The sequence below is a fragment of the Festucalex cinctus genome, chromosome 13 (genome assembly GCF_051991245.1).
Source record: "Festucalex cinctus isolate MCC-2025b chromosome 13, RoL_Fcin_1.0, whole genome shotgun sequence".
Classification (NCBI taxonomy): Eukaryota; Metazoa; Chordata; class Actinopteri; order Syngnathiformes; family Syngnathidae; genus Festucalex; species Festucalex cinctus.
The window spans coordinates 990,007-1,015,336 of NC_135423.1; the positions used below are offsets into that span (position 1 = coordinate 990,007).

Sequence of the window (25,330 nt, forward strand, 5' to 3'; positions counted from 1 at the left end):
CACTTTGGCCCCTCCTGAGTCACACTCAAGACGGCATCAGCATGCATGCGGATGATGCGCCGCAGCACCAATCAATGGCCGGGCTGACTTATGTTGACTATTTAATGAGGGACACACAAACACACCTCACAATACTTGTTTTTTTTTGTTTTTTTTTTGCTGTTCTTGTTTGAGTGGCCGCAAAGCCGCCTGTCTGAAATCGTATTTGTCTTCAGAGTCCATCACGCGGGCAGGGCTCATTGCACTGAGGGATCAGCTCTTCGCTCTCATTTATTTTCTTTTTGTCATGAGCTGGGAGGTTGGATCCCAAAAAGCGCAGACACAAATAAGATTTGAACTATTTATGCACATCGAGAGGCGCGGAACAAACTTGACTAGACGAGAAACAAAGAGAGTTGCACAGAGGAACAGCGGTAACGGAAAGTAATCATCTTTTTAGTCTGCTACCACAGACAGTGAATCGATCCGATTGGTTGCGACGAAGTAAAGGATTAATGATTGACATCACATAGGTCCAGACATCACATAACATCACATCACGTTTTCCCAGTTGAAACCAGATGATGGTTAACATCAGTACAAAACAGACACTTGACCTCACGGTCATGAACCCAACTTAATCGGTCATGAACTCATGACCTATGAACTCGTGAACCCAAACACGACACTTTTACTTGTGTTTAAAAACATAAAGAATGTGCGTAAATAGAAATGCTGATTTATGTAAGCAAAAGTTAAACAAAAAAAACCCATACAGTCTGAGGCTGGTATTCTAAAGTGCACAAGTAGGAATGAGAATTTTTCTTGGTGCCCCAATGGAAGTGTGAACCTGCTGTGTTTCTAGAAAATACATAGAAAGCTCGTGTTCTTCCCCCTCAGGAACGCTGTGACATCAGCATCCTGAAAGCCCACCTCAGCAAACTCTGTTTTTATCGGAAGGGGGGGGGGGACTTGACAGCCTGAGGTGGTAAGTAGCTCATTAGAGAGAACACAACTAATCCAATTCTCCTGCAGAACTCCAAAACATGCTTTACAGCCTCTTCAATCTGTACACTCCCATTAGATTCCGTTGCAACCTGCTTTTTGTTGTTCTCAAGCAGCCCCCGAGCGAGTCAGCACATTTGGGGAATTGCTCTTCCTGCGTGGGGTAAAATTGGATACATTTTGTTAGAACAGCAGCACAGCTTAAAAAAAAAAAAAAAAAAAGTGGCAAAATTGCAGTTTTTTGTGCAGCTTTCTGTTGTGGCTCTAATACTACCTCTAAAGATGAGAACGAGCCGGATCTCCGACAAAATAGCTTTTGTGGAACCGGGATATGGTACAAATAAAGTTGAGGATCGTAGTCTTATGTGCTGAAAAAAAAACATCAATGGCATAATCAACTTGCACACGATTTTCATCATATTAGTCAACTGCAATGAAATCTTTTGTCATTCAACCCCTAGTGCAGATTCCTGAAAAATCCAATTCATCCATACATGTGAGCTTTCTGTGTTTCCACCACATTTGTATTTGTTCTCACAAAAATATGCACCTGTTGTTGTTAATCAAGTCCAATATTTTCTTCACGATATGTTCTAAGCACCATCAATAGTCTGAACACAGTTTTCTGATTAATATTGCATTTGGGGAATATCAATTTAAGCAACAAAATCCACATTTTTATCCATCTCGGGGGTCGGCCATTTTGCGGTCCAATTCAAATGGGATCACAATTGCTCGGGGCTCACGGCTTAGATTGCGAACCTTACATGACCAAATTCGGGTTCAAATCACAATTTTTTTTCTAACTAACAAATTTATCATCTCACAATAAACATCAATAATCTTGGACAAAACTGTACATTATGAAATGAACCTACAGACGTTGCTTTATGTAGGCATAAAAAGCAGGATCACAGCGGGCCACTGAAAAATGGACGGCGGGCTGCAAATGGCCCCCGGGCCCTAGTTTGGAAACCACTGGTGTGAAATGAACAGTATTTTAGGTCTTAAGTACACAAAATATTTTTACTTCCCAATCCTGATGTGCACCCCGGTAAAGTGGTCACCAACAAAGCTGGTAGGCAAAATGTCCGAATTGCAACGCTGCACCTGGTTCTGATTTGATTTGCTTACATTTTTGCTCAGGTTGTCACAAAAATTAAAAAAAAAAAATCTCCTCCTCATTCTCACCATCTCCATTTGATTTTCCTGCCCTTGAGAGGCTTGCAAGACTTTCCATCCGGATCCGGATGCAGCGAGTTTGTCGACCTCACCGCGAACCGATAACGGCTCCGAGTCCTCGTTACGGCCATTTGCGAGGAAAAACGGGCGCTAATCCAATCAGACAGCGGGAAAACACGCACACACGCGCACACGCATGGATTGCGATGGTGGCGATGAAGCAGAAGCAAATAATGAAATGAAAGCCTAAGTGGTCGTTTAAGGGGATTAAAAGTCTTTTTTTTTTTTTTTTCTTGTGAGGATGGAGTTGAGTCACTGTCAAGGAAGACGAGAGGCAATAATACAAGATGGAGGCCCGGAAGCAGAGGAAGGCGAGCGATGGGGGTGTTGTGCTTGCGGGCTTTCGGGCAATTAACGTGATGAATATCCTCCCTGTGGAGGTGTGCGGTGGTTAATTAATGGAGGCAGATTAAGAGGAAGTGTCGCTCCGACTGTTCGCAAGTCAAAGAGGTTGAGAAAAACCACATGACGGAACCGTGGACCGGAATGCTGCCAGCAGTGGCATGTGACTGCGTTCCTCGGTTTATGCCGGTGACGTATAGTGACAGGAGGAACAATGGAATGCTCTTCAAAAAAAGATGGCAGAAAGGACAATTGGTGTCCAAATCTCCCATTTATAAAGTATCTTTGTGAGGAAATTGGGACCAGATCGTCATTATTTCAGTGTACGTACTTTTTGTGACGTTGTTTGGTGGTGTGCTGTGAGATTTTTTTTCGAATATAAAATACCGTACCGTGGTGCCTTGAGATATGAGTGACCAGACATATGACTTTTTGCTTTGACTTGCGAACAACAAACATTTGGGATTCAAGTGCCGTTCGATTCAAAATGATTTGATTGACATTGTCATGATCTACTCCAGTCTGATTTGCAAGAAAAAAAATGACAAATAGAGACATTAAAGTGTCTTGTTTTTTTTTTTTTAAACATTTATTAATTTTGTATTGTACGTGCCTTTTTCCATGAAAACAGCATGTAGGCTACAACTGCCTTTTCCCCGTTCTTCTTCATTTCTGATTTAAATAAAATCGATTTTTGGATATTAAATATCGATTCGATTAATAAATGAGAATCTCAATTCTTATATGAATCGATTTTTTTGCCACACCCCTAGTATAGAGTTAGGGATGTAACGATAAGGGCAATATCTTGATATTAAAACTGCCCACAATATCGTCGTCGTCATGTTCACGATATTTAAAAGCAGGTTGGTTTCCTTTTGTGCAGTTCTAGCACCCTCTGGTGGCTAGTTTTTTTTGTTTGTTTTTTTAGTGCAATTTAATTTTCATTTGGGATGTTTTGGCCCTTCTATGTTTAAAATCTAGACTAATTGTCAGATGACGAGGAACGTAATATGCCCGTGCAATTAAATATTCAAGATTGTCGGTGGTTTAATATGCATTACTGTTTTGTATAAACGCACAATATTGTGCTTTTTTTGTATGAGCTATTTTCATATTTCATATCGTGACAATATCGTATCGTGATGTTTGGATATCGTTACATCGCTAGTATACAGCGTGACGGCGACAGTTGAGGCCATTGGCAGGTCGCTTGTATTTTGTTCATTTTGTGAAATACAGCGATTGAAAGTGCTCCCTCTCTCGATCATAACAACTCGTTATGGATTACAATTAATTCTAAATAGCAATGTTTGGCTATATTAAATTCGGCAGTGATGAGGTTGGTTCGCCAGTAATAACGTCCATGTCACTTCACCCACTGTGTATCCGGCGACGTTCTAAATAATGGACGAGAGTTTGTTCTCTCTCCATCCCTCCGCAGTTAATCCCAGCTCGCCCCGGCTGCTCTCGCTACTTGAATAAATCATCCCGGCCTTCGGGATAACAAGTCCATCAGCGCTGGCTAACTCTGCCATCTTGTCTTGTTACACAGTCTCCCTTTCCCTTTATTGTGCCCTTCACACACTGTTTTGGGAATCACTCCCTGTCCAGTGCTTACCATTGTGCCCTATGCAACAAATGTGCCCACCCAAAAAAAAGAAAAAAAAATGCAACAAATGACAAGTACATCCCACTATGCATCTTGAACGGAAATAAGTGAACAATACATTCACTCATTTGCTCCCAATAATGTGTAAATACGTTTTTGTTTTTTTTATGTTTTAAGTGTCCCGAAGACGTATTTATACGTTTTTTTTGTTTTTTTATGCTAGAGCCTACAGAAGGCTTTGATGCAGCCTCTCAACTGCAAAGAACACTTGCAGAAACGGTAGTTATTACACAAACGGCCAGCAGATGGCAGCAGAGCAAAGGAGATCAACCAGGCCAAGTAGAAAAAAAGCTCAATTACTTACAATTTTAAATAGATTTGTGAAAACTGATGAAACTTAACTCTCTTCTAATGCTAATTGCTGCAAAACGAAAACAGATAGAAACATACTTTTTTTTCCTGATGAAAAAAAAAAGAGACTTTAATCTTTCTTTTGATAGGTTCCATGCTTTTATAGCAATAGAACACAATATTCTGTGGGCCTTGCAAAATCAGTCAAAATCCAGTAAAACAGCCGGGAGCGAGCGGGATTGCGAAATGTGAAAATGGCGGCGAGTGAATGAGTTATTACAGTAAAATGTCGTACCGGGTCGACGCAACTGGAGTAATGCGGCTGAATCGATGGGATTTCGGAGCTATCCCACTCGGCGAGCAGCAGCGGGAGGAGGAGGCGGCGGCTGACGTCACTCGGAATGTGTTTGGAATGCAGAGTGGGGGAACAAAAGGTGCCGCAGGACGTGCTGAGGAAAAGTCATTTGCGGCTTCGGCGTGTGCATCGACGGACACATTTCAGATGTTCATTTTAGGCCGCAGGGCAGAATTGGACTTGGTCACTTACAGAGCATCTCAATGGTCAGGCTCATACATACTTGGTAGACCAGCTGGGACTCAAATTTGTACCAGAAAAACCATCATCTTTCACTGATAAATCAATCAGAACCAGTCACTCCGCTATAATATAAGTAGGGGTGTGAATTGCCTCGTACCTGACGATTCGATTCGTATCACGATTCACAGGTCACGATTCGATTCGATACCGATTAATCCCGATACGAATTTATAAGTCGATTGTTGCGATTTTTTTTCATTCAAATTAAGAAAATACTAATCAGTAAGCTTGTAGAGTGTAAGATTTATATGAAAATTTATTATTTATTTATCTGAAATTTCAGTCTTATAGAGGTTGTAATCTGTTTCATGTTTGAACAGCATTAAATTAAAATATTAAGGCTTAATGTTCCGTTCATATAACATTCTTCCATGCTCAAGGTGTGAATCCTAAAAAAAAAAAAAAAAAAAAAAAAAAAAATCGATTCTGCCGATTATTGAATCGATTCGAGAATCGCGCGATGTAGTATCGCGATATATCGCCGAATCGATTTTTTTTTTTAACACCCCTAAATATAAGCTACACATTGAACTAGTTCGGCTAGTTACTTTTTCCATATTTGCATAGGAACTCTCTTTATTTCTTAATACAAAAGGTGGAGACTGTAAAGGGGCAACCACATCCTTTTTCCATTAGTCAGACTCCTCACATTTTGTGTTGGTGCTGCTGTACACTTAGAACAGCAACACTGTTCTTAATCAGCGTAAAAGGGAATCTGGATTATTTCTTATGTATATAATCTACTAGCGGTTGCGCACTCGGAGAAAACATCTTGTACGAGTATCTGTGATCTACCACAAGCCCACTCACGTGTATTAACAGCGCATTGTTGTTGTTTTTACCTAAATAATGCAGCAGTGGTCCGTACTTATCCCGTCCATGATACTCCCCCACTGACAGAACGTCTTCCTCAATACTCAAACTGCACTCGACGCGTGTTTAATAGTTAAAAGGCAAAAAGTATACAACATTGATGACCCGCAGGTCCGGAATGACTTGGCCCAGCATTCCTCATTTCTGTCTTGCTCGCACAGTCCCAAAAAATGCACGTTAACTTAAATGAAGACTCCAAATAGTCCAGAGGTGTGAATATGACTGTGAATGGTTAGTTGTAGATTTGCCCTGCAATCATGTCCTGGGTGTGTATTGCACAAAGTCAGCTGGGATTAACTTCATCTTAAGCACGATCAAAAAAAAAAAAAAAAAAGGAAAACAACTGAGCAAAGAATGGTTTAATTGATCACATTACAGATAGAGGAGCGCAGTATTAATACAAGTATAACATGATTACATGACGCCGCCCTGTGGTCAGCATTGGACATTGCACTCTTATTAAAAACATATTACATAAAGTGTACGCAGTCAGTATTATTATAATACAATCAACCATCTCCAAACAATATACACACACACAAACAAAAAACGTCATACTAATAGAAGACACTTTTTTTTTTTTTTTAGCTCCTTTCGAGTCAGATAAGCAGGCAGCATGGAGCAGTAGAAAATTACACATAATACTTTTGACATTATTAAAAAAAAAATGGAATATTGCTGACATGAGTATTGAAATTCACAGAGTAGAAGGATGGATTGAAAAGAAGCTGTTTGTCTCTCCCACCCTCCACACACAAAAAACACTTCCTGTTTGCCCACCTGGAAGCTGTCCGACATTCCATTATAGTGAGTGTGAGTGCAAGTGCTATTAAAAGCAACTGACAGCAAAGTGAAGATGAAAAAAACAAAAAAAAGAATACTGAGACTCGTCCTTCAACTGTCCTTGACTGACCAAATGCATGAAACACAAATGACTCACACACTACGTTGCGTGCGCTGCTTGACCCAAGTGCATTTTTTCCCAGCTAGGAGAGAGATTTCGGACGAACCTTTGGGAAAAGCTGCGGGGGAAAACAAAAACAAAAAACAGACAAAACAATAAGTAAGTTCCTTGTTCACAGGGTCCATAAAAAAACAAAACCGAAAACCTTGTAATATTCATAACAAGCCGGAAGTAGACAATCACAGTGTGTACAAAATCAGGTTTTCTGGCAGCAACAATCACATATAACATAAGAATTGGAGTTTGACAGTAGCATCAAAGACACACCGACGGTATCATCAGAGACAAGCGAGTAGTCTCCCAATAGCCTTCAAGATACACGCATGCGTCGAATCATAGACACAAAGCATGGAGAACAGACAGAAGTATCAAAGACACAGTCAGCCAGCATTGTCAAGATTCATACGTTTATTATAATAATGACGGCAGAGACACAAACATGGAACACCAAAGACACAAACGTGTCACGATCGTGACACCAGAAACATGGAGAGTGACGGTAGCAACAAGACCATCGAAATCAAGACAAACACGTAGTCAGACGGCAGCATCAAAGACACAAACATTTTCATCAAAACAGTTTCATCGAATCGAGACAAATTCTTACCCCAAAGTAGTTGTTGGGCACGAAGCCCTCGCGGCCGCAAAGCGAGGCCCACCACCAGTCCGAACCGTCGAGCTTCTGCAGGATCGTGACCATATCTCCCTCTCGGAAGGTCAGCTCGTCAGGGGCCTGAGCCGGGTAACTCCACAGGGCGTAAAGCACCCCGCTGTTCTCCATGCCCATCGCCTCCTCCACGCCTGACAGGAACATCAGAGACACAAACGTGGAATCAGTCTCGTAGTTGCTTACAAGACAGAAACGTGGAGTCTGGCGATATCAGAGACAAATGTAATCAAATAGTAGCATCAAAGACACAAACTTGGTATCGACATCATTGACGCAAACATGCAGTCTGATAGCAACATTGCACACTGTTACAAAGAAGCGTCACAGACACAAACGTACTCTGATATCAAAGAAACAAACATGTCTGATAGTAACATAAATAAGATAAAATCGTTGTCCAGTAGCAACATCTTAGACACAGTCAGGAAGTAGCATCATAGACACCAACATAGCATCAAAGACAAAACATCAGAGATATAAACATGTATTCCGATATTAGCATCAAAGACACAAGCATGCACTCTAACAGAATCAAAGACCGAATCAATCAAAAGCGACATCATATTCAGGTCAGGAAATAGCTTTGACACAAACGTGTATTCTGATATCAAAGACACAAACATGTCTGCTAGTACTATCAAAGACAAACACGTATCATAGACACAAACAGTCAAATCAACGACAGAAAAATGACAAATTTTGATAGTAGCACAAACACAAACATGTAGTCCTGCAGTCACTAACATCAAAGACACAGCCTTGAATTCTGACAGTAGAATTAGAGATGCAATCGGAAAAAAGCATCGACGCATGTATTCCGACACCAAAGACACAAACACGTATGACAGAAGCATCAAAGACAGATCCATGAATAGCAACATCAAAGACAAACTTGACATTCACACTCCGGACAACATTTGAACGCGTGTGCCTCACCTCTCAGGAAGCTCTCGCACTCCTCAAAGCCGACGGCGTACGGGTCGCACTTTTGCGCGGCCGTGGCGCCGTCGCTCTCCGTCATGGCCATGACGGCCGCGCCGTTCCTCACCAGGAACTCGCACAACGGCCGGTCGTTGCACGACGCCGCGCAGTGCAGCGGAGTCCTGCCGGACACAAAATGCAACTTGCGATGTGTTTGTGAACGTGTTAGTCGTGCGAACCAACGCGCGTACAGTGGCTAATGTGTGACTTAAGGACACGTCGGCATTTACCATCCATGGCTGTCCGGCGCACTGACGTTGGCGCCGACGCGAACCAGGAAATCCACCACCTTGTAATGGCCGCCGCAGATGGCGTTGTGGAGAGCCGTGATGCCCTCGTCGTTAGGCTGGCTCGGGTCCGGCATCTGTGAGAACGCAGGAAGTTCTCAGTTGGTATGTTTATCTACATGGAGGAGATGCGAGTGGACCGTAGCGGTGCTACATGATTAGCATTAGTACCTCCTGTACGGCCCGCTGCACCGTCTCCAGCTCGCCCACCAGCGCTCCGTCCAGCGCCAAGACCAGCGGGCTGAGGCGGGCTCGTCTCCCGGAGCTTTTGTGCTCCCGGCTGGCCCTCAGGATGGAATGGTAGTTCTGATCGGACGGACATGGTTTGAGATTGTGATTCAAATATATCGCGCACAGATGTCAAACTCAGGCCTTGCTAGTTCAAACAGCCTTTCATGGGCTTTTCAGATGGAGCCAAAGCAATAAGAAATTACTCTAGAATTTTAGCATCCCTCAACAATAACACACGGTGGTATAGGTAGAGATGGTTTCTGGGTTCTTACTCTGTAATCCTGGTGGCTGGAAGTCTGGGGGGGCTGTGGCGGTGGAAGCGCGGCAGTGTTTTCCTCTCCCTCCGACGAGCTGCTGCTCTCGCTGCCCCGTTCGCCGCCTCCGTCGCCCTTGTGCTGCCGCTCCTTTCGCTGGAAGAGCTTGTTGATGAGCTTCTTGTACTGGTTGGGCTCATAGTGCGACGCCTTCTTCAAGGGCCGCGACTGGTCCACCGAACCGCGCCTCTTCAGAGGTCGCGGGATCTCGGAGCGGATGCGCAGCAGCTCCTCTATGTCGGGGATTTCCTGGCTCTGGGCCTCGGGGGCCACCACGGGCTGGAGCCGGGTAGGACTGAGGGGCCGGGGTGGGTCCTGAGGGGTGCTAGGCTCGCCCTCGTGGATCATTGGCATGTGGTGAACTAAGTCCAGTCGGGAAAGCTCAGCATCGATGTCACCCGGGTTCAATGCTGCCAAGAAGGAAAGAGACAGTTTGCTCATTGTGTGAATGAAGACTTGTGGTCCAGGGACCCTTGACAGGGTGGGAATAAATAAAACCTTGATGAGCAATTGTGATCGTTTTTAGTTTTCTTTCTTTACCGTCACTGTAAACAGCCGGTTGTCTCAGTTCTGGCGGCGGCTGCATAGAAGCCTGGTTGAAGAAGAAATTCCTGGATACGGCAGGTTGGTAAGGTGCCTCCCAAATTTGGTCTCCAGGAGGCCCCCGCGGGGTGGTTTGACCGGACATGGCACCCCATTGGGGGTTCTGGAGACGCATGATGACGGAGAGCGGGATGGGCTTGCGCTGGCGTGATTGGCCGGCAACGGGCGGAATGGAAATGCGGGAGATGATGGGCTGCGGGTGGTACTGATGGGACTGGGTCGACGAGGCCACGTCCGGATGGACCGGCACCCGAGTGTTTCGGGGCAGGGAACCGTGCGGTAACTGGATAGGCGGAGCGCGATGATTCTGAAAAGTAAAATAGTCATTCATTCATGTCGGCTCCCATAAGTATGACTTTCTTGCGGTGTTCCTCAAGGGTCAGTCTTACGACCCATTATTATGCACTTTAGATGCTGATGACATCTTAGAGATTTCAGCAGCAAGTTTGAAGGTATTGCATAACACACAAGTATGGAGATGACTATAGATGCTTTTTTCTTCATTCATAGACGCAAATCTGGATGAATTAATTAATAAAACAATAGCGCCTATTGATTTTGCATTATTATTGGAGATCTTGCCTTTTGTGGAGACGATTTGTGTCACAACAGACTATGAAATGTGGTCAATCCACAATGTTGTGCAATGAAATTCACTTATGTGTTATTTTTAAATTGGCAACTCCTATCTGATCCATTAAAAAAAAGAAATTCCAGAAAGCTAATTCCATGATTCCACGCCCATATCACACTGATTTTTTTTTTCTGCTAGTGGTGCCAGGAAACATGTGGTTTGGAAAATTTCACCATAACCTTTATTGGAAAACTCTTTTCAAGGATGGGTGTGCCCATGATACAGTTTCTCAATGAAAAGCAGATATAACTGACTTTATTTTACAAGATAGACTGATCCAGTACAATGTCACCTAATCCCGCAGACCTGGATTAGTTTTGTCCTGGTGTAACAATAGGCAACAATGTCTGTGGTGTCTAAAGTGAGCCATACATTTGAGCTTTTTTGTGTCCTTGCAACAAAGTCAACAAAGGCGTGATTACCCGATATCACTGAAAGATTGTCCTGTGATATGGGGTGTGTTTAGATAGATTTTCGGAAGACAGTCCAACTCGAAAATCATAACCTACTCAATATCCAAGAAGGCAAATCTTTATGTGTCGAGTCAAACTGAACGATAACCAAGAAGGATTTGACCTGAAGGTGGCGCTGCAAAGTAGCTAACAAATTAGCTTACATTTAGCCTAGCTTCGCTTCTCCAATCTGTCTTTCGTCCTTGTTTTTTAGCCAGCAATCTGGTTGCCCTGTACTGCTGTGCTGCCTCTCACAGGTCAGTTTTGGTGTTACACTAGACGTCTGGTTTTGCCGGGGAAGACACAATTTTCAACGGGAGATATTTGTATGTGGGTTGTATGGGAATAGCAGAGGTGGGTGACTCGATTTTTGCCGCAGTAATGTAGGACTTTATTGAACCTTGAAGGTTAAGACCAGAGATTCATGCCATGCATAAATGTGATTTACTTCCACCCATCCGTTTTATGTGCAGCACGCACCTTTTTGGGGCTCGGGGCCGGAGCAGGCCCATCCAGGTTGGACTCTCTCCAGTTACTGTTGGGCACGGTTGCTCTGATCCACTCGCTTTCTGGAACAACAACACAAAAGGCCCTTTTGATGACATTTTTTTCCGCTCATTTGTCCCACTCAGCAAGTACAAAGTGAACATGGAGGACTAACTGTCATAGGTGTGGTGAGGCTTGCTTTCATAGGACATGTCTAGATCCGTCTCGTTCCACTTGCCGGGACTCTTTTGCTTCTGCACAACCTCATCTGGGAGAAACCACATAGCAGGAAAATAAAAAATAAAAAATCGGATTAGCCAATAGCAGCGGCAAACGGGCCCACGCACTCCCACGGCCGAAAGTTCACAGGTTCTTATCTCGTGGGATTTTAGTTCTTTGAATTTCATCGTTTATGGCGAGTCATCAAACTTTGATGCCTTGTTCCACCTACACACAAGGACCTAAATCCAAAACCCTCACAATTTTTCATTGTCCATCTGTTTAATAACCTGGCAATAGCCAACTGAATATGTGCTTCATTCACTCGAGTGAGTTCTCCGCTAGATCCGTCTGGTACCTCTCCACAGTAACGTTGTCGGGAAAGGCGGGACATTCTGTCCTAACATTCAAACTGATTGGACGATGCTGCGTTCTCCACGATTGTTTTAACCAATCACGGCCATCATGGGTGAAAATTTCGTCTTTGTTCTTGCCGAGTGGGGGGACACGAACGACTTACCAGCTAGAAATGCACGAAGCGCCTCTCGCGGTTCAACATTCAACAAGGAAACGGTGAACAGAATTAATTGCAGCGTCCATTCGTCCATGTTAGGTTTGTTTGTTAGCGTCGGCTCTTGCTTCCTGGTTTCGTCACAGTTGCATATCCCACCCCCAAACACAATGTCGCTCTGTGATTGGCTGGTTCGGAACGGCGGATATCTGCGGGAGCGGTACAAGATGTCGTCTCCGGGGTTTCGGGAGCTCACAAATACCGCGAAAATTAATTTTGCGAGAGCAAGGTTATTTGTTTACTAGTGTATGTGGTTCAAATCTGAAAGCATTTCAAGGAGAAGTCCACTTTTGAAGGATAACCAAAATGTCAGTCTGACATTTTGGACATGGCTCGTTGCGACTTTCTTGTTGGTCTACTCATGATAGACAGGCCTACCAAATTCTAGTTGTTTTTTGAAGGCATGGGGGAAATTGCCCAAACGAAATTTAACGCAATATGGTTGACTTCCTGTTCTTTTTCAAACATGGCTTCTTGAGACTTTTTTTTTTTTTTGTGTGGGTCTACTCATGATAGACATGCCTAGCCTACCAAATGTCATGTTCCTCAAGAGAAACTTAAGTTTGGTTTTGAAGATCATAAATTAAAGGCATAAATGAACTGAAAATGTCCACTTTAAAAGAAAATGGCAGACTTCCTGTGTTTGTGAAACTACAGTTGTAGCTTTGGGGCAGAATTTTCAAAACATTCCATAGTGCGTTTGGTGATTTTATTTTATTTTTAACCATGCGAAAGGCCTCAAAATAGCGATTACAGTTGTTTGGAGTAACGTTAAAAACAATGAGACAATTCCATTATTATAATGAACGTGATTTAATCTGATGTGGTTTTATTTGCATACTGTGCCCACTCAACTGACAGCCTCCAAATACGGAGGCGGGTACGCCGGCTTTGAAGTGAGCGACTTTTCTCGCCACTTTCGCAAACCTGTTCGACTACTTTGTCTGCGTTTCCACATAGATGGTGAAAATCATCAGATCCACAGAAACCAATCCAGCAGCAACTCCACCCTTGTAAGCAATGTGAACCCTCCTTGCCGTGTCGAAACGTCACATCCAACACAAATCGTTATGTTTAGTTAGCACAGTTAAGTGTAGATACTGTACCAAGAAGGAATTTAAATGATACTGCTATTGTGTTTCCTCATATGGAGGTTGATGTTTGTTTTATTGACCCAGATTCAGAGGCAAGATGGCCTTTTGTATCTCACCCCCAAAACAACGAATGAACAGGCACTCACCCGGCTGTCTGAAAGCCAAAGTCCGGGGAATCGTTTCACCCACTGGATGATGAAAAGCCAAAGGTGAGGGTCCTCGGTCGGGCCGAGGCGACCTACGACCGTCGAAGGGGCTGAGCCGGTTGGGCGAGGGCGAGGGCGAGGGCGGGGACAGGTGCGAGGCGGCGGCGCGACCGGGGGACGGGCTCCTCTCCACGTAGCCCACCGAAGCGCGGGGACTCTGGTCATAGCTTCGCCTCTGGCTGCGGGGCGAGTGCTTGGGGCTGGGCTGGCGGTACGGGTACCCGTCAGGACCAGGACCGCCGCGGGACAGAGACGAGGTGGCCCTGCTGATCTTGGGCGAGGAAAGCGGGCTGATGGAGGGCACCGGGGACGTTGGCGCACTTTTGATCATGGTGACCACGGAGTCCATGGGGCGGAGGGTCGAGGGGGTGGCCGCGTATGGCGTTGACGTAGAGCTGATGTTGTTCCAGCTACTCGACCCCCGCAGTGTGTGGGACGTGCTGGGCGGTGGAGAGATGTGCTGCTTCGCAACCTGCACACATACATGCAGCACTTTTTAGGCTTGGTGAAGCAGCATGGTGTTCAAAGTTGTTGGCTAATTTAGACACATGTGCAAGTTGACCTACAAAATGAGCTCACCCGGTATTGCGTCATCTCAACGGGCAACCATCCAGTCATTGTTTCATGAAATAAGATGCTCACATACCAAAACCTTACCCAACACATTCAGAAAATACAGGCAGGAGCAAATTTTAACAAAGCTTGATTTACTAGATGCCTCTTTAATTAAGTTTGTATTTGTTTTTGTCACTTCCCACTTCTGATGAGCTAGCTAACAGCCAATCAGCATGATCAATTGTCACCGACAGTCGAGGCCATTTTGCATACTGAATCCGGTGAAAACCGCTCGTTCAAATCACATTTAAGACAGAACTGAAAAAATTTTATCTAATCGCAATTTGCAAACAGAAATAATAAACGAATACATTATGTGAGGAGATTTAAATTGCCTTTATTAGAGAGCTTTGCCCCCCAAAAATACAAAATATCTATAATGGCTCAATTTGAAGGAAGAAACACTTTTAGTGCCATTTTGTTTGTCAAAAACAAACATTTACAGGCTTTAAACATGGTGGCCACCAGCTTCTTCCTTGACAAATCACACCATGTTTTTGTGGTTCAATTAATAATAAATAAGAATACAAATAATAGAACAAATAAAACTAAATAAATAAATAAAAAGTACATTATTGTACTGGAGCCCCAAAACGTGATCCAGTGCACCTGAAATCCCCGCGGTGCATCTGTGGGTCCAGACGAGGCCTCCCTCAGCATGGAGTTGAACTCTTTGTCGAGCTCGTCCGCGCTGGCCAGCGACGCGTTCAGGTCATCGTTCATAGTCTGGACTGGAGAGCGCCCAAAGCACAAGGTAGACAATTTAGCGCACTGCAAAAGCGTATGACCGACGGGGCGATGAAAAGACGTTTGGAGGGTCGTGCGGGGACTCACACAGGAGGCTGCTGCCATATGTGCTCGGAGAAGTCATGGCTGTCACGCAGCCACCTTCAGATCCTGGAAAACAAGGCAATGCTTTTTGGACACTTTGGATTTAGAAAAAAAAAAAAAAAAAAAAAGTCAAAGAAATGTGAAATTTGGAGATTTATGTATTTCAACTTGTTAGCATACCTGTAATTGTAATTCGAAAAAATAAAGGCTGAATATTGTGAAAATAATGACATCATTTGGGGGGGAAAAAAAAATCGAAATAGTAAAAGATTTATCAATTTGTGTTTTTTAGTATTTGTTCTCACAATTTTAATTTAAGACATATTGTTACACTTTCTATTTAGTCAAATGGCCTGTATGTTTTCACAATGTTTGTAGTTTGACCCAGAAACATTATTGCCTTTGGGAATATTTTACTAGTCATAACAGCTAACGAATTTTTACACCTCTACGGAAAATGGCAAAAAAAACCACAAAAAAACAAAAACAAAAACAGGAGCTACTGTCATTTAAAAACGAGATGTTCTTTATGATTTTATTGTTAGTGATTTTTAATTCTCCACACTTTTTTTGCCATGTAACAACTCCCACATAATACTTCCAATTTACACTGTTTCATAAGCGTTCCACATGCATTCAAATCTTAGCATTCAGCTTTCAGCATTCCTCGCAATTTCTCCAGAATTTGCACTTAGTCTAGTTACAATTAAGAATGTTTACAAAAAAAAAATGAACACAGTGTCATTCAAAACTGATGATTTTTATGTGTTTCTATTTACATCTCTTAACTTATTTTGTATCCAGTGAATGGAGATTTGACGATGGCGCCAGTTTGAGCGTTTCATCTGGGATGGTCGCTCTTGTTCTGCTTTCATCTGGTTCCGCCTTGATACTAACGAAGCCTTGCTCAGTTGTCAGGTATGTAGAACCATTAAAGTCCTCCCTGAGGGGCAAACGTGCAACCGCACCACATTCACGCCCTTTTTGTGTAGTTTTTTTTTTTTTTTTTTTTTTTTTTTTTTTTTATAAAGGAGTACAGCCCATGCAACTGACAAAACTCTAACTGATTATTATTATTTTGAAAAGACCGAATATCAGCCAATATAATTGGCCAGACGATGACTTTGTCACGCCCTAGTCACCAGGTATTTGTACTCGTTGCTTCCCACCGCTGAGTTATGAGATAACGTCTCCATTTGTGCCGGTGGAACGGTCGCACCGTGACTCACTCGCTTCAGGGCGCCCCCCCGAAACCCCCTCCGGCCGGTCGTCTTTCCTGTCTGCTGACTCAGCCTTTTTCTTACCAGCTGTTGGAGCTCGACTTTACCGCTGTTGCCAGATTGAAAGCTCCACTCAATTCCAAGCAGCCTTTTCAGGTGTACCGTTGCGCTGACTACACCTAGTGTGAGCGGAGCAAGGCAGGAAGCCACCTGAACGCATCGTTACAGTGGACTAAACTAAAACGTAAACGAAAATTTCTGATGTAAAAAAAAAAATAATTTCATCAGAGGAATAAAAAACGGCCGCACTATTTCCTTGTCCTTAAAATGTCCAAAACACCCATAATGCACTGGGCTCACCTCACCAACCTCCAAAGGCCACAAAGGCAACGTGGCCGTGTTATTAAAACTCACTTATGCTCACATGTTTGTTTGTTTTTATTGCGCCGCCAGCCTCGGTTGCCAACATGTGCGGACGCTTTCTGGCCACTCATCTAAAAGAAAGACGTTTACGTTGGACAAGAAGCAGGAAAAATGCGGAAAAGAAAAAAAAAAAAATGTTGTACTTTACTTGGAGTACGGATTATATGGATGCTAAATAAAAGGCCGTTTTCTAGTAGGAGCACACAAAAAAAAAAAAAGTCAAACTTAGGAGGTTTATTCATTGTTGCTTGTTAGCAGACAGGAAAAAGATAGCAAGCTAAAAGTCGATCTTAATTGTATTATTTTAATGTTTTACTAATAACAGTGGTTAAATTTTAGTTTTTACTATGGGAAAAACTTTCCAAACATAACACTCAACATTGCCAACTGTCAAGTGTTGCCAATTATATAGGTCATATTCATCAAGTGTTCCTATTTCAACATCTGTCATCTGACATCTGTCAAATTTGGATGAACATTCGTCGGAGAACAGGCTCAGATAATCGATAAGCTCGCCTGTGCAGGACTTTCAGTCGCATTCCACAGCAGACATCCAACGTCACACTCACACATCTTATCTTTGTCAAGAGCAGTGTGCAACACAAAGCCAAAATTACACACAAGTCACGTCCTGGTCCAGCCCCCTCCCGCTTCCTGGCCCGACACCCCCACTCCGTGCGTTCCTTTCACCCCTCCAAGTTTACTGGAACGCGTATGGAACTTCTGTTTCTCGGTTTGGTCTCTGTCCAAAAGGTCATTTGGATTTATTGCATTACTATCAGGGAAAGTGACTCAAATCCGCATCGTGGATTGACAGAAAATGGAAAACTCCACTACTTGATACGAAATAGGGCTGAATGATTTCTAAAAATAATCTACTGGTAATTTCCCGCTTCCCCCCCAATATTGTGATTATGATTTAATATGCGATTTTTTTTTTTTAAGGACCTCTTCCCATGTATTTTTTAACGCAACGCAAGCAATCAACTAATCATTTGATTTATTATACAAAAATGCTTTGATAACGGTTTTTCACATAAAATATGACTTTAAAAAAATCTAGCCTTTTTATCGTAAAATTGTGTTTTCCTTTGTGAAATTACTGTCTTTATATTTGGATTTTTTTTATGCTGCCATCATGGATAACTTGTTTAACTGCTGCGTCCTTTGCTTTTCTTATCAGCGGTGTTTATTACGCTATGACGTGTCCTCAAAGAGGTGGCAAAGATGACACTCAAACACGTGTTTCCAGATTGGAACCAGATTCTTTGCTACAAAAACAGTACTTTAAGAGGCCGCTCAATGGTAACAAACATAGCGCAGTTATCTTGTTCTGTCCCTCATGGCTTACATTTATACCCACTGGAGTTGGATAACATTTGGATGCAGTTTGGAAACACGTTATAATGCTAATGTGTGTCCAGACTTTTGATTTCTAGAAAATTGTAATCAATGAAAACGCAAGATCTTAAAAAGTCATTTGAAACGCATCGTCAATAATGCTCGTTTACCAAACTTTCGGGTAACCAATTTAACGTGAATCTGGATTGCTTTTGTTCACAACTTTGACGACTCAAGACAGTTCACTGTTGCGTAACAGCCCCGCCCGTTACTTGACACACCGATACAAAATGTGCTAGCAGTGACCTCTATTCACAGTTTGTTGACCTGCTGATTCACTTTGGGGTATTTCTCAAGAGAAGTTGTGCAAAAAAAAACAAGACGTTGGCCTTCCTATTCCCAGCGTTTATGCAACCGGTTCCTCGACTGGATCGAAGACTGCTGATGGATCCATGCTGACATGCAAACGTGGACCAGACAGACTGTATCTATAAAAGTTGAGGACAATAATCGTTCGTTAAGCAGAATACCAGACAGGGCGTGTCTACCACGGTGTCTTTTACAATCACTGCTCTGACTGCATTCAAATGTTCCACTGATGTCACTGATGACATCTTCCGTTTCAGGCCACAAATTGGGAACTTGGCTGGCATGTAATGTTTTCTTTTCTTTAATTCCATCCGAGTACTCTTTTTATGAGGACTGATTGCACAAGGCAGTTGCTGCTAAATCCTGAACTTCCGCAAGGCTTTCACTAAAGTCGTGTGAGACTTCCCCCAAATCCCACGCGACTACCGCCGAAAAACGCAAGAACTGCCAAAAAACACTTGAACAAATCGCGGGAGACTCCCAATAAATCGCATGAGGCTTACATGAAAATCACAATCATTTCCCAAATCACAACATGACAAGCTAAAATCACTGGGAACGTTAACCAATGCTGTGAGACTTTGACAAATCCTGCAGGATTTCTGCTAAATCCAGCTGGACTTCCGTTAAATCATCCGAGGACATACAAGACTTACGTTAAATCTCACGACATTTCCCCAAATCCCAAAAGACTGAACTAACTCTCAATTGACTAAATCTCATGATACTTAAACTAAAAGACTTCCAGTGAAATCTACAAGACTTCTACTAAACCAGGGGTGTGAAACTCTTTTTAATTCAGGGGCCACTTTCATCTAAATTTGATCTTACATGTCAAACCAATATGTCCATAAAAAATAGGTACAAATATTTACTGTTTTTTATTTATTCTTTTTTTTTTGCAGCTCTAGTTATTATCATTTTATTGCAGAGCAATCTGAAAATGATTGCATCAAAACCTGAGTCACTGCCAAATTTCACTTCAATGTCATTTAAGTGGACGCCGTCCAGTAGACAAAATTAGCAAACGGTTACTTTTAGGTAAAAACTAGAGTTTGAGTTCTGTCGTAACGGGCCAGATTAGACTGGCCAGTTCTGGCCTGCGGGCCGTATGTTTGACACCACTGCACTAGACCATTGAAAACCCCTGCAAATCCCTTGAGAATTCCTTTTAATGCTGTAGGACTTCACACACACACACACACAACACTTCCACAAATCCTGCACGATTTCCGCTAAATCAAACACGACTTTGATAAAATCACGCGGGGCTGCTGCCTTCCACTAAATCAAGCAAGATTTCTCCAAATCACACAAAACTGTGCTAAATTTCACAAGTCAGGAGGTTGTGTATTTATTGTGCAAAACACGACGCAATCCGAACATGACTCACAGTAGATCCACACGTTGCGCTCAAACCGACCTGTCACCTAGCAAGAATGGCTCAGTCAGGCTTTTCTATTCGCAGAATTTAGCAAGAGTTACGCCCTAGTTCCTCACAACAGCTCTCTCCTGGTGTGAGCCACAGAGGTGTGTGGTGTTACCTCATAAAAAAAAAAAAGAGAGAGAAAAAAACAAGGCAGAGAGAAAGGCACCAAACGAGCGAGTACACATTCTTTTCGTCAGAGGCCAAGAAAACAAACCCAGCAGCACGAAATGCTTTCTCAATCAGTCTGTTATTCATAAATATTCATTTACAATAGGGAATTGAAAATTCAAAGATGAAGAGGGGGGAAAGAGAGACTGATTTCAGTGATTTGAGTGACATGGCAACACAAAAGAGTCCGAAATCTTAATAACGTCAATTGACATAAATGTACTAGAAGCAGTGCATTCAAGAGAAATGTTACAAAAGGAAGATAATGGACTACTTGGGATAATTTATTCCAATTTCATACAACTAATAACCCTGCCTGCTGCCCGAAGCCAGCTGGGATAGGCTCCAGCAAAAAGCGACCCTTGTGAGGAATAAGCAGTTAAGAAAATGGATGGCTGGATGGATAGAAGTAATATTAGATTTGAATTTGTAAATGAAAGTCGGCTTGCTTTTGATCATATATATTGTAAAACACAATTTTAGAATAAAAATCCATCCATCCACTTTCTACTTATCACTCACTAGATTGAAATAAAAATATTCAGTGAGGATGATTTTGTTATTTCTTGTTAAAGCCAACATAGTATACTAAAAGTGCAAGTAATCAGTCATTTTTTAAACTCAGTTTTTGATTGCAAATTGTTCATGGAAAGACCACACAATACAGGTTCCCTCGTTTTCCGCTGGGGTTAGGTTAAAAAAAATTAATACCCGCAATAAATGAAATCCGCGAAGTAGTTAGCTTTATGTTTTACATTTATTAGAAATGTTTTAAGGCTCTAAAACCCCCCACCACACAGTTTATACACTTTTCTCATTGAGGCATTTACATTTTCTCACATTTCTCTCATTTAAACATTCTCAATGTTCAAACTTTCATAAATTTGATAAAATAGGTACATTACTGTAAAAATAAAAACCTATGCAAAATTGCACTAAAAAAAAATCTGCGAGACGGTGAAAAGTGAACCGCGTTATAACGAGGGAACACTGTACACTTTTTTTTCTGTTGTTGTTGCTTTTTTTTTTTTTTTTATTTGCTACGTGTGCCCCATGTGACTCAGGAATCTGTCGGTGCCGCACCACATACTGAACATTTCTACACAGGGAACAAAGCGGGGGCCATTACACAGATTTGCAGGTCGTTTCCCACAATTTATGTTCCCCTTCCAAGCAATTATGTGCTTTTTTTTTTTTTTTTTTTTTTTCTTTCAGTTGGGTTTTTATGCACAGGAGCAGTGGTGGTTTGGGGCAACGAGCTGTTTGTGTGCCGTTCCCGACTGTGATTAAACGCTTTGGGGAGAACCGTGCAAAACATGTGTTGCCTATTTGCTACTGCAAGTTTCACTTTTCCCACAGTGATCCCTGAGTGTGTTTTAAAACCACAGTTCAGAAAAAAAAAAAAAAATCATTGTAAAATGCAGAGGCTTAACTTAATCATTATTACAGTAAAGTTTCACTCCTTTTTCCAGCCCATCACAACAAGCAGCAATTTGGTAAATTCTTAGAAGAAGAAGAGAGAAAAAAAAAAGGAGGCTTCACGATGTTTATTACAACTCACAGATGAAACTTAGTTAAACTAAACACAAAACCGAGAATTGCATGTTGTGTACTTAAAAACAACCGCCTAACTTTGCTTTGAAGTCTGTTAGCTTGATGCTAACACATAATAGGAAGCGCCATAGATGGGCTAACAAATAGCTTCGATGTGGTGTGGTGCTTATAATGCTTCAAGCAACAGATATTTGACAGACAAGATAACAGTACTTACAGCCATATATTCTTTATCGCCCATAATTTTTTTGTGCCACTTACGTTTACATTGAATTATGTAAATAATACCCTATGCTACTATAAAGTACTGTATTATTATTATTAAGTGCTATTTTCCTCATTAAAAACAATTGGAAACGATTATTGCCATTTTCATTCATTTCAGTGTTCAAAGATGATTTGGGAAACAAGTATTTTGAATTACAGACACGAAACAAATAAAAAAAAAAAAAGTATCACTTGGGAGATACTTGCAGGTGTGTAGTTGTTGTCGAACAACAAGCTGCGGCAAGCGGCCGCACACGACTCGGCCAAGCGCCACTTTGACATTCTGCAAGAAGGTTTGATTTGCTTGCAGACGCAAGAAGAGACTTCGGAGTTGCACGTCTCAAATATGTGTCAATCCCTGCGTCAAGCTTCAGGCCAAAAGTCCTTCAGGGTTCGAGTCCAAAATGAACAAGTCCTGATGTGTTCTGCCAGCACAACATTAAAAGTACTTTGCTTTGTAAACGGTTTTTTTCCCCTTTCTTTTTTATCCTTCGTCAGAACTCCCACTCGTCAACCTAACCTGTGACTTTTACACATCAATGCCTTTTCTCTATTAGGAAGTTGGGGGGGAATCTCACACACACACACACACAAAAAAAAAAAACATGCAAATTGCACATAGGAAGTCCTGAAGAGTTTCCAACCCTGAACATCAGAACTATGAGTCCGACATGCTAACAGCATGCTGTCCTAGTCAATATCCTGTAGGGCTGAATAAGGTAATTGCAGTTTTCACCCTCAATAATGTCATGTAATATGTCATCTTAGGTCATCTTCATAGATATTTAACAAACACAAGCAATCAACTATTCTTCAATACTTTCTTTTGCATCCTTATGGACTTGTCGCGCAACATTTACAATCCCCATCAAACTCATTGATTGATCTTACATCCTAAAAGTCCCTAAAATGCGACCATAAAAAAGTCACATGAACGAACATGAAACTAATACAAATCTGGATTGTAATGTTGCTTCACTGCCTACATCAAATGAATTGCGCAGTCATGTGGTACTTCAATGGTTGCAAGACATATTGGTACTGAAATAGTATAACATCTGATATTCATTAGTTTGAGAACAAAACAAAACAAAAAAAAAACCACCGCATTTACAAATACCACATAACGTCATTTTTGAGAGGTCGAGGGTCAAATTTCCCTGCAGGAATGTACCAAAAATCTCTTACCTCAAAGAAAAGAAAACGGAAACCTGTTGTCCTCCGTCTCCCTTTGAGACCGAGAGAGAGAAAATCTGCGTGTCCTGATCCTGGATCCTGAACACTTTTTTTTTCTTTTCTTTTTTTTTTGGGCTTCCTGAAGTCGGCTGCAGAGTCGGCGTGTGAGTGTGTTTCCTGCGCACACATACATAGCTCAAGGTCCGCCCCTGCTCCTCCCCCTACATAAACGCAAGTAACCCGAACCAGGTGTTTGAGCCGCAGCTGGCCAGGTAACACACCCAGCTTTCATTTTTTACGTTGGATTTATTTTATTTTTTTTAACAGTTTATCAAATGGTATTAGTAATATGTATGCATTGTCTCGTATTTTTAAATTATTAAGTAACTCCAGTTTACATGTTAAAACCCGAATAAAAAGACTCATAGTAATCGACTTACAAAGTACAAATACGTGTGCAAACAAATGAATGTTGTTCCACTTTGCTTCTGTCATAATGGCGTCAGCAACGTGCCAACGCGACGTCTGATTGGTCACCGGGGTAACTACGTGAATCGCTTTCCCTAAGCGCCCCGCCCTTTGATGTGAACGCACTTCCGCCCCAAGATGGTCGTCGGCGCATTTCCAATCGCCAAGCTCCTCTACCTCGGAGTCAAGCAGCTGAGCAAGCCCGTCGCCAACCGGATAAAAGCCGGGGCTCGGAGGAGCGAGTTTTTCAAGACTTACTTCTGCCTGCCGCCGGCTCAGAGTGAGTAACCGGCCTCTCAGGGCGTCTAGTGACCGCTACACTCCCCTGTCAGACATCCCCGAACCGAATATAGCCGACATTCGCCTTTGACCAATGAGATTGCGCTTGGTAAAAAGCTTGCGTCCAATCGGCGCTGTGAATCCTCTTGGTTAACCAATAGTAGACAAGAACAGGCGCGGTGGGCGGTTCTTGTTTCTCATTGAATGCTAGCGTTTAGTTAGCAACACGGGGCAACTCCACTCACTCACCCTTGTGGTTATTAAATAATATTAATAATAATAATAATAATAATAATAAACTTGATTGTGACGAATTTAAATTGATCTAGCTAGTTATTGTCTGCTTATCATGTACATTGCATTTCGTTGTTCCCTGTCATCTTGAAACTGGTTCCAGATTAACAACAATGAATGCCACCCATAATATTGCAGATTGATGTGTAAATATTTTTTAATTACCTTAATACATAAAAAAAAAATCTAGCCTCTGTTACATTCAATGTGTGTTTTAGTTTTATTGTTTTCTTGGTAATACACACATAAACAGGTTATTTATTTTGCTCTTTAGATCCTTTTACAGCGTCCATTTGACCCTTTTTTTTTGTCATCTTGGAGCTCCTGGACTCATGTGAAATGTCATCTGAATTTTGTGAATTTCCTCCACAATTGCCATCCACTGATCCTGGTTAGGTGGGTCCAGATTGCACCAAAACCTTGTTAAAAGTGTTATTTTATCACTTAATGTCATTTCAGTATACCACTGGGTGGAGATGCGAACCAAGATGCGCATCATGGGTTTCCGCGGGGCCAACATCAAGCCGCTGAACGAGGAGGCGGCGGCGGAGCTGGGCGCCGAGCTGCTGGGCGAGACGGTGATCTTCCTCGTGGGCGGCGGCTGCTTGGTGCTGGAGTACACGAGGCAGGCGATCAACTCGCGTCGCAAAGAGGACGAGCTCAACCAGACGCTCGCCGACCTACAGACTCAAATCGCCGAGCTCACGTTCACCACAGAGACGCTGAGCGCTCAGCTGAGAGAGGTGAACAGGCAGCTGCTCTCCTTTCCTACGACGCCCACCAAAAAGTGATTCGGACAAAGGATTACAACATGTGAGGCCCGAAGCTGATACTTCACAAACTGCCACGTCCATGCGAGGAGGAAGAAGTGGACGTAACATGAAGAGGGCTGCGTTTTGTAATTAACGTGTTCAGAGCAACTATATGTGCAAATAAGGAGATTGCTATGATATTCATAGTGTATTTTCTGTGGTTGATATTGCATGCTCATTACAAAGTGGAATGATTGGGTTGGGATTTGCGTCAACAAATACGTTAATGTATCTGATAACGTGACCTTTTTGATATTTAATAACTTAGGTGAGGCTTCGTTAATGATTAACATGCCTCTGAGTAATAGGAACAAAAAAAAAAAACTCAGTCAAAATCACTGAATCACTTGGCTGGTTTATGGGCAACTGA

At 42.4% G+C, this 25,330-nt stretch overlaps 3 protein-coding genes across 7 annotated transcripts in view; 2 read left to right on the plus strand and 1 right to left on the minus strand.

Annotated features, from left to right (window-relative positions):
- The window catches only part of exosc5 (exosome component 5), a 45,572-nt gene extending 22,193 nt beyond the window's left edge, over positions 1-23,379 (plus strand). For 2 of the 3 annotated variants that reach the window (XR_013287974.1, XR_013287976.1), the window contains 2 exons: positions 15,965-16,078; positions 23,253-23,379. The gene's annotated coding sequence lies outside the window, so the exon portion shown is untranslated. Of the gene's footprint in view, positions 1-15,964; positions 16,079-16,467; positions 17,178-23,252 lie in introns of those variants that run through there. The other variant, XR_013287975.1, reaches the window with a different exon arrangement.
- Positions 6,347-23,910, minus strand: ppp1r13l (protein phosphatase 1, regulatory subunit 13 like). Of its 3 annotated transcripts, none has more exons than XM_077541508.1 (13): positions 23,548-23,910; positions 15,164-15,226; positions 14,939-15,060; positions 13,655-14,186; positions 11,800-11,892; positions 11,619-11,707; positions 9,990-10,359; positions 9,408-9,859; positions 9,076-9,210; positions 8,848-8,981; positions 8,573-8,739; positions 7,574-7,767; positions 6,347-7,024 (listed from the first exon to the last, which is right to left on the minus strand). In XM_077541508.1, exons 2-13 carry the CDS (start codon positions 15,198-15,200, stop codon positions 6,989-6,991), a joined length of 2,361 nt encoding a protein of 786 aa, XP_077397634.1. In that variant the 5' UTR covers positions 15,201-15,226; positions 23,548-23,910; the 3' UTR covers positions 6,347-6,988. The 3 variants fall into 3 exon arrangements, with proteins under 3 accessions (XP_077397634.1, XP_077397633.1, XP_077397635.1); XM_077541507.1 differs by having other exon boundaries at positions 23,120-23,909; XM_077541509.1 differs by lacking the exon at positions 23,548-23,910 and adding an exon at positions 19,907-19,983.
- opa3 (outer mitochondrial membrane lipid metabolism regulator OPA3) lies at positions 23,239-25,295 on the plus strand. The gene is made up of 3 exons (XM_077541525.1): positions 23,239-23,379; positions 23,614-23,855; positions 24,608-25,295. Exons 2-3 carry the CDS (start codon positions 23,714-23,716, stop codon positions 24,937-24,939), a joined length of 474 nt encoding a protein of 157 aa, XP_077397651.1. The 5' UTR covers positions 23,239-23,379; positions 23,614-23,713; the 3' UTR covers positions 24,940-25,295.
- The last annotated feature ends 35 nt before the right edge of the window (positions 25,296-25,330 follow it).

What these genes read in the sequence shown, in the direction of transcription:
- ppp1r13l (XM_077541508.1), bottom strand. Translation starts at nt 15,200, where the DNA reads ATGACTTCTCCGAGCACATATGGCAGCAGCCTCCTGT. An exon ending in TTTGGCTTTCAGACAGCCGG is followed by an intron (nt 11,893 to 13,654) that starts GTGAGTGCCTGT and finishes GGTTTCTCCCAG; the next exon opens with ATGAGGTTGTGCAGAAGCAA. An exon ending in GCGCCGGACAGCCATGGATG is followed by an intron (nt 8,740 to 8,847) that starts GTAAATGCCGAC and finishes TGTGTCCGGCAG; the next exon opens with GACTCCGCTGCACTGCGCGG.
- opa3 (XM_077541525.1), top strand. Translation starts at nt 23,714, where the DNA reads ATGGTCGTCGGCGCATTTCCAATCGCCAAGCTCCTCTACCTCGGAGTC. An exon ending in CTGCCTGCCGCCGGCTCAGA is followed by an intron (nt 23,856 to 24,607) that starts GTGAGTAACCGG and finishes ATGTCATTTCAG; the next exon opens with TATACCACTGGGTGGAGATG.